The sequence below is a fragment of the Microtus ochrogaster genome, linkage group LG4, assembly GCF_000317375.1.
Source record: "Microtus ochrogaster isolate Prairie Vole_2 linkage group LG4, MicOch1.0, whole genome shotgun sequence".
Lineage (NCBI taxonomy): Eukaryota > Metazoa > Chordata > Mammalia > Rodentia > Cricetidae > Microtus > Microtus ochrogaster.
The window spans coordinates 17,794,568-17,806,303 of NC_022030.1; the positions used below are offsets into that span (position 1 = coordinate 17,794,568).

At 50.5% G+C, this 11,736-nt stretch overlaps 1 protein-coding gene across 1 annotated transcript; it reads right to left on the reverse strand.

The window, feature by feature from the left end:
- Window positions 1–1,017: 1,017 nt before the first annotated feature.
- Window positions 1,018–11,397, reverse strand: Ap2s1 (adaptor related protein complex 2 subunit sigma 1). Its single transcript, XM_005361048.3, has 5 exons — window positions 11,297–11,397; window positions 6,925–7,074; window positions 2,845–2,958; window positions 1,590–1,649; window positions 1,018–1,400 (listed from the first exon to the last, which is right to left on the reverse strand). Exons 1-5 carry the CDS (start codon window positions 11,297–11,299, stop codon window positions 1,299–1,301), a joined length of 429 nt encoding a protein of 142 aa, XP_005361105.1. The 5' UTR covers window positions 11,300–11,397; the 3' UTR covers window positions 1,018–1,298.
- Between the last annotated feature and the right edge of the window lie 339 nt (window positions 11,398–11,736).

Below are 11,736 nucleotides of genomic sequence, written 5' to 3' on the forward strand. Positions count from 1 at the left end.
CCAGCCCCTCACTGGGGGATTCTAGGCAGGGGCTCTAGCCATGCTACAGCTCTTTTTACTTGAGATCTGGTCTCACTTATTTCCTTAGACAGGCCTTGAACTCACTCCTTAGCACAGGTAAGCTCTGAATGTGTGATCCTCCTGGCTCAGCCTCTTAGGTATCTGGTATTAGAGTAACCTGCCCCCAGGTCTGGTTTCAGGGCCATCTTCCGCTGTCACACTGGCCAGAGGGTCTACTGTGGTGCTCAGTGGGTAGAAGCTGGAATCTGCCTAGGCTAAGGATTATCACAGTAGGAACTGTCCCAGCCCACTTGGCAAAAGGGCTGTTGATGAAGAAACTAAACCATATGTACAGTGCCTACATTTCCAGCGACCACAGGGTCTAGCAGGTAGAAACAAACATTCTAGAACCACCTTCCAGGTCTTGAAATCAGCTCCACACCCACCTAACACAGGCAATCAACTTTGGTAAGTCTGGTCATCTTCCTGGACTCAGTCATGTCCCATGGAAAAAGGGACAATTAGGGTCCCTTCCTAATAATCTTGTAAGCACAAATTGCTCAGAAGCTGGGTGTGGAGGATACTGCAATCCCTGACCTTGGGGGCCAAAAGCAAGACTCCTCTCAATAATCCAGGGGCTCAACTAGACCTGTGGCTCTCGCCTTAATCTCAGCACTTGGAATGGAGAGGCAGGTGAGTGCCATGCCCGGCAAAGCTACACAGCAAGGGCATCTCTCAAAACAAAATAAAATCTCAGAGCTGCGTATGTAGCTTGGTGCTTGGTATGCAGGGCAGTTAAGTCTGAAAACTGAGTAGGAATTTAGAGCAAGTTTCATGTGCTACCCCTCAGTGTTGGGAGCCCTTTGTGGGCAGAAGCAAGTCTAAAGTATGCTTAGGTCTCTGCTTTCCTTAGACCAATGAGATGTGTTGTTGACTAACTCATTGATGGAGCAAGCACAAGGCTTCCTAAGGCTCCATGGTTCCCTGGGAAGACAGACAAGAGCTCAGAGGCAGCCAGACCAGGCAGGACCACAGATTTATTGGGGGCTGCACACACACACACACTCACAGCATCACACAACGATGGCACAGTTACTCAGGACATCAAGGTGGCCTTTTGCCATCAAAGTAGGGCCCAGAGGCAGTGGGTTGCAGCCTCCTCCCATGTGGCCTAGACCCTGCTGGGTCCTTCCTCTGGGGTAGCTGAGGAAGGGAAGGGGCTGCTGGGGTGGGCCTTGGGCCTGGCAGGGGGTGAGCAGGCAGGTTGGCCCAGCAGGCCGGGCTGGGCAGAGGCCACCTCACTCCAGGGACTGCAGCATCAGCAGCTGCTTCAGCACCTTCGTCTGGCTGGTCTCTCGGATTTCACCTGCCAGGAACATCTCGTCTACCACCGTGTAAACCTGGGCAAGGAAGGGAGGCCGGGAAAGCTGGAGTGAGGGAATGAAGGGCTGCTGCAGAAGCCAGCCCTTGGGAGCCAAGCATCGATCCTGAGCAGGAAAGCAGCAACAGGGGGCCAGGCAGATCTCTACTGGCTATAGCCACACCCTCCACCCCCTGGCTGCTTCCTGCCCATCTCCCCGAGAGCCTACCTTGTAGAAGTTGAACACCAGGTCCAGTTCACAGACATTGTGGAAATATTCATTTAATACCTGAGAGAGGAAGATGAAGAACAGTGATAAGAAACAGGCACAGACAGGCCCGGCAGACAGCTGACATGGTGGGTAACAGTGCTTACTGTGCAAAGCTGAGTTCAAACCCTATATCCCATGGCATGAGGAGAGAACCAACTCTCAATGCTGTTCTCTGACATCCATGTGTGAGCCATGGCGCATGTATGCCTGCATGCATACACATACTACAGACATTATATACACATATGATAATACTAAAATATGAAATAAGTCAGACAGGGAGGCCTGGGGAATATAACTGTGTTTGTCTAGCATTCATGAAGACCTGGGTTCTGTCTCCAGCACTGCATAAAACCCACTTGGAGGACCACATCTGTATTCCTAGCATGTGGGAGACAGAGGCAGGAGGATCAGGAATTAAGGTCACCTCTAGCGATATAGCAAGTTTGAGGTTGGTCATGGCTATATGAGACCGCGTACCCCCACCCCCAAAAGAGGGTGTGTGCATGGGAGAGACAGCTCAGTGGTGAAGAGCACAGGTTGCTCTTCTAGAGGACTTAAGTTTGGCTCCCAGCACCCGTGTCAAGTGGCTCACATGGCTTTCTACATCCTTGGGCACGTGCACACATATCACACTTGTATGCAGACACACAAACGAAACAAAACCACAGTGGGTGGTGGAGGAGGCAGCTGTGTTGCCTGTCATCAAGCACTGGGGAAACCAGATCATGAGTACCGGGCTATCCTGAGCAACATAGTAGTCTCACACAAAACAGACCAGTTATCAAAGAGAGCAGACAGAAAGTGGCAGAAGCAACGAGGATAGGAATATTGGTGACAGACAAGACAATGGAAGACCTCAACTGTGACATCAGACAAGGGACCTGCAGGAGGGCTCAGCCAATGAAGGCACCTGCTGCCAAGCCTGATGTCCACGCCCTGGAGCAGGCTGGAGCACGGCTTTCCACACGTCATCTTCTGACCTCCACACGCATGTATAGGCACACTCACTGACAGCGAGACTCATGTCAAAGGCAAAGTTGGTGGCGGATGGGCAGAGAGGGGAGAAGTTGGCTGTAGTGGATGAGAGAGGTGATGAGGACAAGGTAGAGAGCGGAAGGACAGACCCATGCACACAGTGGGAGGCTGAGGAGAGGCCCAGTGGCCATCCCAGCACTCTGGGATCCCCTAGGCCGGCACGTGACTGACTCACTTCCACGAAGTTATGGATGGCCTCAAGATAGGCCAGATTGTTATCGTTGACGTCCACGCAGATGCAGAAGTAGAGGCCAGCATAGCGTCGGTAGATGATCTTGAAGTTCCGGAACTGTGGGCAGAAAGGAGTCGGGACTGAGCCTGGCGGAGGGGGCTGGATGCCAGCTGTTCCACTGTGTGTGACCCCAGCCCCCTGTTCTGGCTGGGGGAGGGGCAGTACTGGCAGAGCCGGCTTTGGTTCATGGCCCAGCGGAGGGTGACTCCCCCAGGCAGTGGGGTGGTGCCCAGGGTGGGCAGGGTTGGGTTTTGGTGGTTCAGAGTGGAGCCCCAATCCTTTCATCCTGGGGGGGACGGGGCTTCCTGACAGAGGGAACGAGTTACAGCTGAAGACGGTCAGGGGAGTTCCAGGAACAGAGAACAGACTGTGAAGGAGCCAGGCCAGGTACTGCAACCAGGCCCGGCAGCGGGGATCCCAGCACTGGGGCTGGGGGACGGTAGGGGTGAGGCAGGAAGATCACAAGTTTAAAGAAAGTCTGTGCTGTGTAGTGGGCCCTATCCCAATACAAAGCAGAAATGAAGTTTCAGGCTTTTTTTTAAAGACAGGCTCTACATGTAGCCAAGGATGGACTTGAACTGGCTGTGTAGCTGAGACAGCCTTGAACCTATCTTCCAGCTCCACTTCCCGAGTTCAGGCGGTGCATGCAGCATTACAGCTGGCTCAGAGCTGCAGATTCTGATCTATGTGTAGTGGTGCAAACCTTACGTCCTAGCTACTCAGGAGGCCGAGAGGAAGGAGATCGCTCCAGCCAGGCATTTCAGACCAGCCTGGGCAACACAAACAGACAAACACAGAAGTTTCTTATTTGGGGCTATTTTGGATTTTAGAGTTTCAGGTAATGGAAGCTCAACTGATAGATTGTAAATATTAGAACAATGTTCACAGGGCTCACAAGTTAGACACCTATGCTAGGGGTAGACTTAATTCTATGTATTAAATAACATATATACTAAATAAAGACAGAGATGGGCAGGGGCTGGGAACCTGCCTGGAATCCTCCAGTGAGGAGGAGCTGGGGGAATGGCTGAGTGACAGAGCCCCTGCCCAGCATGTAGGATGCCCTATGTAGGATGCCCTGGGTTCTGGTCTCAGCACAGTGAAAAGACAAAAGGAGGAGTGCATGGCTGACAGGCAGATATGGAGGTGTGCACTGGGATGTAGCTCATTAGGTAAATCCTGGTTCTCTGGGATGTGTGTGGAGCACCACCTGGTGGTAACTTGGGAGACCTGCATATTTTGTGGGTCCTGGAATTTTTACTATTTTCAGCTCAACTCATCCTTTTTATTATTTTGCTTATTTATTTATTTATCTATTTATTTATTTATTTATTTATTACTTTTTGAGCTTCTCTATATAACTCTGGTTGGAACTTTATATACAGAGCAGACTAGCTTCAACATTTTTCTGATCTTTCTGCCTCAACTTCACAAGTGTAGGGAAAACTGTCACCTCAGAGGCAAAGATAGGAGGATAGTCAGGGCTGGAGGTCAGCCAGGGCTACAGAGTGAGACTTTGTGGATGGGGAACAGCTCCTCTCTAAAGTGCTCACTATGAAAAAAAAAAAAAAAAGGAGTGGGGGCACATCCTAGCGGCTTGCTGGAGTTTTCTGGCCAGTCAGATTAGACTAATAGGTGAGTCCCAGGCCTCGAAGACAGACCCCTATCTCAAGACACAAGGAAGGTTCCTGAGGGATGACACTCAAGGCTGACCTCTGGCCTCCACATCCTGCCCTACCACAAACTTGAACAAACACAAGAATTCAATGCCTGGGCTACAGTGCAAGGCTAGCGTTATGGGTATGCAGCGCAGGGCTAGGGTTACGGGCATGCAGCGCAGGGCTAGGGTTACGGGCATGCAGCGCAGGGCTAGGGTTACGGGCATGTAGCGCAGGGCTAGGGTTATGGGAATGCAATCTTTTTTTTAGACATAGTGTTTATGTAGGCTATCTTGGACTTAAACTCACTATGTGGTTGAGGACAACCTCTCTGCTTCTCAAGCACTAGGGTACAGGCATATGTGTCCATGCACGTGTTACATTGTTCTGGTTTGAGCACAACACTTCATGCACTCCAGGTAAGCACCTTATCAACTGAGCTTTATCCTCAACCTTTTCCCCCCCTTTCTTTTTCTTTCTTTCCTTTTTCTTTTCTTTTCTTTTCTTTTTTTTTTTTTTTTCTTCAATTTTGAGACAAAGTTTCAGGTTTCAATCTATAGTTCTGGCTGGCCAGGAACTCTCTATGTAGACCAGGCTAGCCTAGAACTAGAACTCACAGAGATCTGCCTGCTTCTGCCTCCTCAGTGCTGGGATTAAGGACACGAGCCACAGGCCCAGTACCCACCAGTTCATTAAGTTCAATGGCCATGTCCCCTTTGCCATGCAGTGTCACATACTTATAGTTCTCAATTAGGATGGGGTTGACTCAAGTGGCAGCTGCTCAGTGTTAGCCCAGTACAAGGTAGCACAGGAACACCGTGGGACAGGCTCAGCTTCTTTACAGACTCAAAATGCAGTGGGGTTCCTGCGCTGTCCCTAGACTGTGAGGACTTGGAATGAGATGGAGTGGCGATTGGTCTGTGCTTCTTCACTGTCCCAGTGAGCTTCTGAGCCCAGATGCCTCCAACAAATCAGAACTTTATTTCTGTTCCCCTCCCCAGCCTCTCCCTTATTGGTGACTGTCACTCTCTCCTAACACCTCCATGGAATGAGAGCAGTCACCTTCCTCCTGCTCTGCACCCCAACCTACTCTTTTGTGGGAGCATTGGAAGAGCAGGGCTGTCCAGCTGGGAGCTCAAACAGAGCCGCCCACCTCTAGTTAGAGACGCTGGCTCATTACTAGCATCCCTCTGCTGCCATCCCACTGGTACCACCTTGAGGGTCTGCTTTTGTTCTTGCTCCCTAAGGGGGATACTAGTCAGGTGTGGAGGTACAGGCCTGTAATCCCAGAACCAAGGAGGCTGAGGCTGCAAATTATGAGTTTCAAGCCAGTATGTGTTCCCTGCAACCATGTGATGGAGGCAGGAGGATTGCTTCAAGTTCAAAGCAAGCCTGGACCACACAGTGAGTTTCAGGCTAGCCTGGGCTACAGAGTAAGTCTCAAAAAGCAAAACCAAGGTAATTCAAACATTTGGGAGGCAGAGGCAGGAGAATCTGAAATTCAAGGCAGCCATTCTCAGCTAGATAGTGACTTTGAGGCAGGCTGGAAGCACCTGAGGCCCTCTTTTCAAAAACAAACAAACAAGCTGGGCAGTGGTGGCACACACCTTTATTCCCAGCACAGGGGTATCTCTGTGAGTTCAAAACCAGCCTGGTCTACAAGAGCTAGTTCTAGGACAGGCTCCAAAACTACAGAGAAACCCAGTCTTGAAAAACCAAACAAGAGAAAGTCAAATTAAACCTAAAATATGGCCAGCAGGCAAAGGCACTTTCCAAGCCTGGCCCCTGGGGTCTATCCTTGGAGTCCACATCAAGGTAAAAGGAGAAAATGACTCCACAGAGTTGTCTTCTGACCTCCAAACACGTGTATCCGTGGCATTCAAGCTCTCCCACAATAATAAACAATACCCAAACCTATGGGAGATCCTGGAAGCTTCTGCCAACCCATGCCCCACTGCTCGGAAACCCTTGTGTGGCTCAGGACCTTAGCCACACTGATTCTCTCTGCAGCCTCACCCTGGAATTCTCCACCTGTGCTTCTGCCTCAGGGCCTCTGCAATGGCTGTTCCCCAGGGGCTTGGAATGTTCACTGGTCTGGAAACTTCTCCTACTCACTCAGCCCTTTACATCTTGGCTGAAAAGTCACCTGAACAAAGTTGTGGCTGTTGAGGACCCAAAGTCAACTCCTCATGCTATGCAACAGCACTTTACTTACTGAGCCATACCCCCAGCTCCTGGAAAATAAAAAAAGCTAAAAGCATGCGGGGTGGATTAATAGAGGGGAGGAGATCTGGGCTGGGCTGCTATAGAGGTGGGCAGGAGGCAGAGGCTCCAGGGAAGTAGGGGTGGGAAAGGTGTCAGTCACCTCCACAAAGTTGGTGTGCTTGGCATCTCTGACGGTGACCACGGCATGCACCTCCTCAATCAGCTTCTGCTTCTCGTCATCATCGAACTGCATGTACCACTTGGCCAGGCGCGTCTTGCCTGCCCGGTTCTGGATGAGGATGAAGCGGATCTAGAGCAAGCAGGGGAGGAAGTGGGAGAGGTATGAACAAGGCTCAGGGTGGGTACCATGAGATACCCTATAGGGAAGATGGTGGGGCCCAGGGTCTCCCTGTAGCCAACTTTCTATGGCTGCCTCCCTGGGCCCTGCTGGGTCATACCAGACGTGGGCTTGATCCATGTCCCTGCAAGTCCCTCTTCCATTGAGCAGCTGACCAAGTCCCAAGCTTTAGTTCATCTTATATGCATCTTGGAAGCCATTTCCGCACCTTCAATTCAAGTTTCCTAAGATGCCCCAGCTTATCAGAGACTGGAGGGGGGGGAACACCCAGGGCCTTGTGCAAGCCAGGAAGGAACTCTAAGGAACTCTCCTGCTGAGCCACACCTCCAGCCCCTCACTGGGGGATTCTAGGCAGGGGGCTCTACTACTGAGCCACGCCCCTGACGGGGGAATGATAGGCATTAACACTGAGCAGCAAGTTATTACCCAAGCTCAACGATGGCTAACTAGGTACTTAATAATGTCTGTATTAAGCCTTCTTGAAGCTGAGGATCACAATCTACTCCATATGCTTGGGGGGGGGGGTATGTGTGCTTGCTTTAGCCACCAAGCCATTTCTCCAGCCTACTTACTAAATATAATTCACATGTCAGCTGACTTTGCTGGTGTTTGATGGAATCCCAGCACCCTGGAGGCAGAGGCAGGAGAATTACTGTAAGTATGAGGCAAGCTTGGTCTATATCCTCAGTTCCAGACCAGCCAAGCCTACATATCAAGACCTGGTCTCAAAAAAACAAAACAAAAATCAGGCACCAGAAACTCCACCCCTTCCAATGTTCTAAGGCTAATTTAGGGTGACCCCTTAGTCTCTTCACAGCTGTGCAACTGTTACCACCAATTCTAGTATGTACTTTCCCTCCTCTCATTCAGATCCTTCTACCTCAGCCTGAAGGCACGAAATTACAGCCCTATCCCGCCCACTTCTGTTCTTTAGAGCCAAATGCTTTTCTACTGTATAATCTACAGCATTTCATTTCTTCATTCTCCATCTGATGGACAACTGGATAGTTTCCACTTCTGGGCTACCGGGAAGTGTTCTACAAGTCCCTGTGTGTGTACTCCTTGTTTTGTGGTTGCAAACCTAGGAGCAGGATTGTATGGAAACTGCCTATCCTTTCCAGGAAGTGTTACACTGTTTCCCAAAGCACCTGGCACTTGTTTGTTTGTGTGAAGGTGGGAGGATTTTGAGGGTGGCCATTCGCCCCATCCACCTTGGGTTCCTGGTAAAACTCAGGTCATCAGGCCTGTGTGGCAAGCCATTTCAGCCCCATGACTGTGTTTCGCTGATGGAAATAGGGATGGAACCTGGGGTCTCACACCTGCTATGCAGCATAAGTGAGCCTTGACATTTAAGTATGGTAACTGCTTGGGGCCTCAGAGTACTGCAGGCAGTAAGTCATGTATGACATCTACCCACGGCTCAGACCCCACACACTCTGTGTTAGCCTGATTTTTTTCTGTCTGGCTCAGAAGTTGGTTAGTAAGATCCCAAAGCACTAGGTCACCTGTCGCAGGGCAATTCTGAAAGCTGAGTAGGTCAAGCTGTCATTCCAGCTTTTTGGGTGGCGGTGGCAAGAGGATCACAACTTCAAACCCTGCGTAGGGAACTTAGTGAGACCCTGTCTGAAAATAAAGAAGATGGACTGAAGAAACAGAGAGCTTGCTTACAACACTCAAGGTCTGGTACTCAATCCCCAGGACCACAGAAACGAAACAACTGGAGGAGTTAAAGTCACAAGTGCTTAGCACAGCACTCAGTACCCACTGAGTCCTCAGTAAAACTAGTATTCAATCACATAGCTATGGGCATGCATTCCTGAGCTAGAAAAGCATCGTAGTACTATTAGACAGTGGCTATATGCTCATGGGCAGAGCACTTAACTTCCAAAGGCCTCAGCTTCCCCTTCTGTGTAATGGACATAAATGGGATTCCCGCCTTCATTAGAGTAATGAGCAGGGTAACACCTATAAGAGGTGCATATGCATTGTAAACCATAAAACCCAACCTCCTAGTAGCATTACAAAGTGTGTTGCCATTTCACTTTCAGAAACTCAAGTCCAAGCCAGATAGTGATATCCATTTGCGATCGCAGCTACTGTGAAGGCTAAGACAGGGAGGTTGGGAGTTCAAGGGAAGCCTCAGCTACCTGCAAGACCCTATCTCAAAATGAAAAATAAAAAAGGGGGAGGGGGCGGAGAGATAGCTCAGCAGTTAAGAGCACTGTTCTTCCAGAGGTCCTGAGTTCAACAGCAACCACATGGAAGCTCATAGCCATCTGTAATGAGAGCTGGTATCCTCTACTGGTGTGCAGTCATTCATAATAAATAAATCTTAAAAAGGAAAAAAGGAAAAAGAAAAAAGGGGGCCAGTGAGATGGTTCTGTGGGTACGGGTCTACAGGCCTGGAGACCCCAGTTTGATCCCTGAGACCCACATGGTGGAAGGAAAGAACTGCCTCCTGCAGGTTGTTTCTGACCTCCACACACATAATGTAAAATAACTAGCACAGTAGAAAGGGCTGAAGTACAGTTCAGTGTCAGGGTGCTTGACTACCATGCACAAGGCCCCGAGTTTCATCCTCAATACAACAACAATGGAGGAAGAGGAGGAGGAGGAGGAAGAGGAAGAAGAAGAGAGAAACCACACGGTTGGAAATTTAGCTATGGGCAAAGTACTTATGTAGCATGCCCAAGACCCTAGGTTCAGTCCTTAGTAATGAAGAAAAAAAATGAAGAAAGAGAAAATCATGGTTTAAAGTTTCTCTACTGGGAAGCCTGGCTCTGAGCCCTATCTGTCCTACACAGGCACGCTCCTGCCCACTTTACAGATGATAAAGCTATGGCCCAGGGAAAGCAGATATCACAACCAGAAAGCAGAGACAGCAGCTGTAAGTCTTTACCCTGAGCCCTGTTTTCTTTATGGACCTTCACTCCCCAAGCCATATTCTCCACTCAAATCTATTCGCCTTACCCAACCTAAGCAGAGAAACGGGAACAGGATGTTACACGCTCCTTCTAAGAACTCCTTCTGCTGAGCCAGGGAAATCCAGTTCTGGGCAGCCCAGGGAGGCAGGCAGGCTAAGGCAGAGCCAGGCACAGGCCCACAGGGGAAGAGCAGCGGGAAGGCCAGGCCGAACTGAGCCCTCTGTGTCCTTCTTTTGGTTTCCCCCAGTGAGAATCCTTCTACCCCCAATCGAAATACAGCCGAGAAGACCCTTGTCCCTGCATCCATCCACCTCAGGGAGCTTCCCAACCATCTCCCCTGTGTTCCCTGTCACCCCCCCCCCCAGCCTCCTGCCCCCTCCTCATCCCATGAAGCTTCTTCCAGCCTTCAGTACAAGCATCCCTTCTCCCTTTCCAAGACTGGTCTCCCTTGTTACAAAGGTCAAACTGAGTCTCCAAGTCCCCTATTCCTTGGGCGAAGACTCATGTCCTGTTCTGACATCCCCCTACTATTCATCTTATTTCCCAAGTCACCATCCAAAGAACTCTTAGTTCCAAAAGCCCCATCTGGGAGGTGGTGGTCTCCGCTAAATCCATTGCTCGGTCTTTGCTCCAATACCCCCTAACGTCACATCTCCAAGCCTATTCTGCACCCCAGACCTCTCCTCTATAGAACTCTGTTCAGATGCTCCCCATTCTCTTCTAGATCCACTCTCTACTTTCAAAGCCCTCTATCCTTTTGCAGCAACCTAATCCTAATCCTACGGGGGCCGACTTCCGGTTTCCAGGGTCCTCTTCCTCCCTTGAGAGAGTCTCTCCCCCTGGCCATATCTAACTTGTCCCCAACACTCGCGCTTCCTAAAACCAGCTCCTTCTCCATAAGGAAGCCTCCCAACCCCCTCTGTAGAGTCTCTAGTTCTTCTCCATCATCCCTTCCTCATCTCCAAAGTCTTCTCCCGCCTCTGTAGTTTCAAAATCTTCCCCAAATGTCTCCCACCAGGACAGTCCTTCCCCTAGACACTCCCGTTCGTATCCTCTTGCTTGGAACCCAAGCACATCCCACAGTGCAGCACTCAGGCCCCGATCCCCCTTTCCGACCCCAATTCCGAGAGCCTGCGTTCGGCCCGGACCATCCATGGCAGGGGGAAGCTTGTCAGCTCCGAATAAAAACTCCGCAGGCCGTGCGTGGACCTCCCTCAGCCCGTCCCAGGTACAACGCTCCCCCTCATTACCATGGCGACCCCTGTCCGGACCCCAAAGGCCCGGGTCCCGCAGAAACTGGGCGGCTCCGGGTTTGCTTGCAGTTGTGGGGCCCAGGGTTAAAGCTTACTTCCGGCAGGAGAACCCGCCTTCCTCCTCATGCACAGCCCTCTGGGAGTTGTAGTTTAAACTCTTGCATTGGCGAGTAAGGGTCCCCCGGGTCGAGACGTCTTCCCAGCATCCTCTGCGGTTGTCCTTTTCCTATCGAGAAAGCTAGCCTCCAAGTGCATGCCGGGCTTTGTGCATAAAGATCTCTGTATAATGACAATTCTCAAAGGTTAAAAAATGGGCGAAATGAGGGTTGCATTTCGGGAAATGAGGCACTACGGCTACCCACTCACCTCCCTATCCCAAAGTTCCCTCCCAAGGGCATGCTGGGAATAGTAGTTTTTCTTTTGAGTTTTTTTTTTTT

Coding starts and splice junctions, on each gene's coding strand:
- Ap2s1 (XM_005361048.3), bottom strand. Junction 2,959..6,924: donor AGCACACCAACTTTGTGGAG/GTGACTGACACC, acceptor TTCTGCCCACAG/TTCCGGAACTTCAAGATCAT. Junction 1,650..2,844: donor CCATCCATAACTTCGTGGAA/GTGAGTCAGTCA, acceptor TTCCTCTCTCAG/GTATTAAATGAATATTTCCA.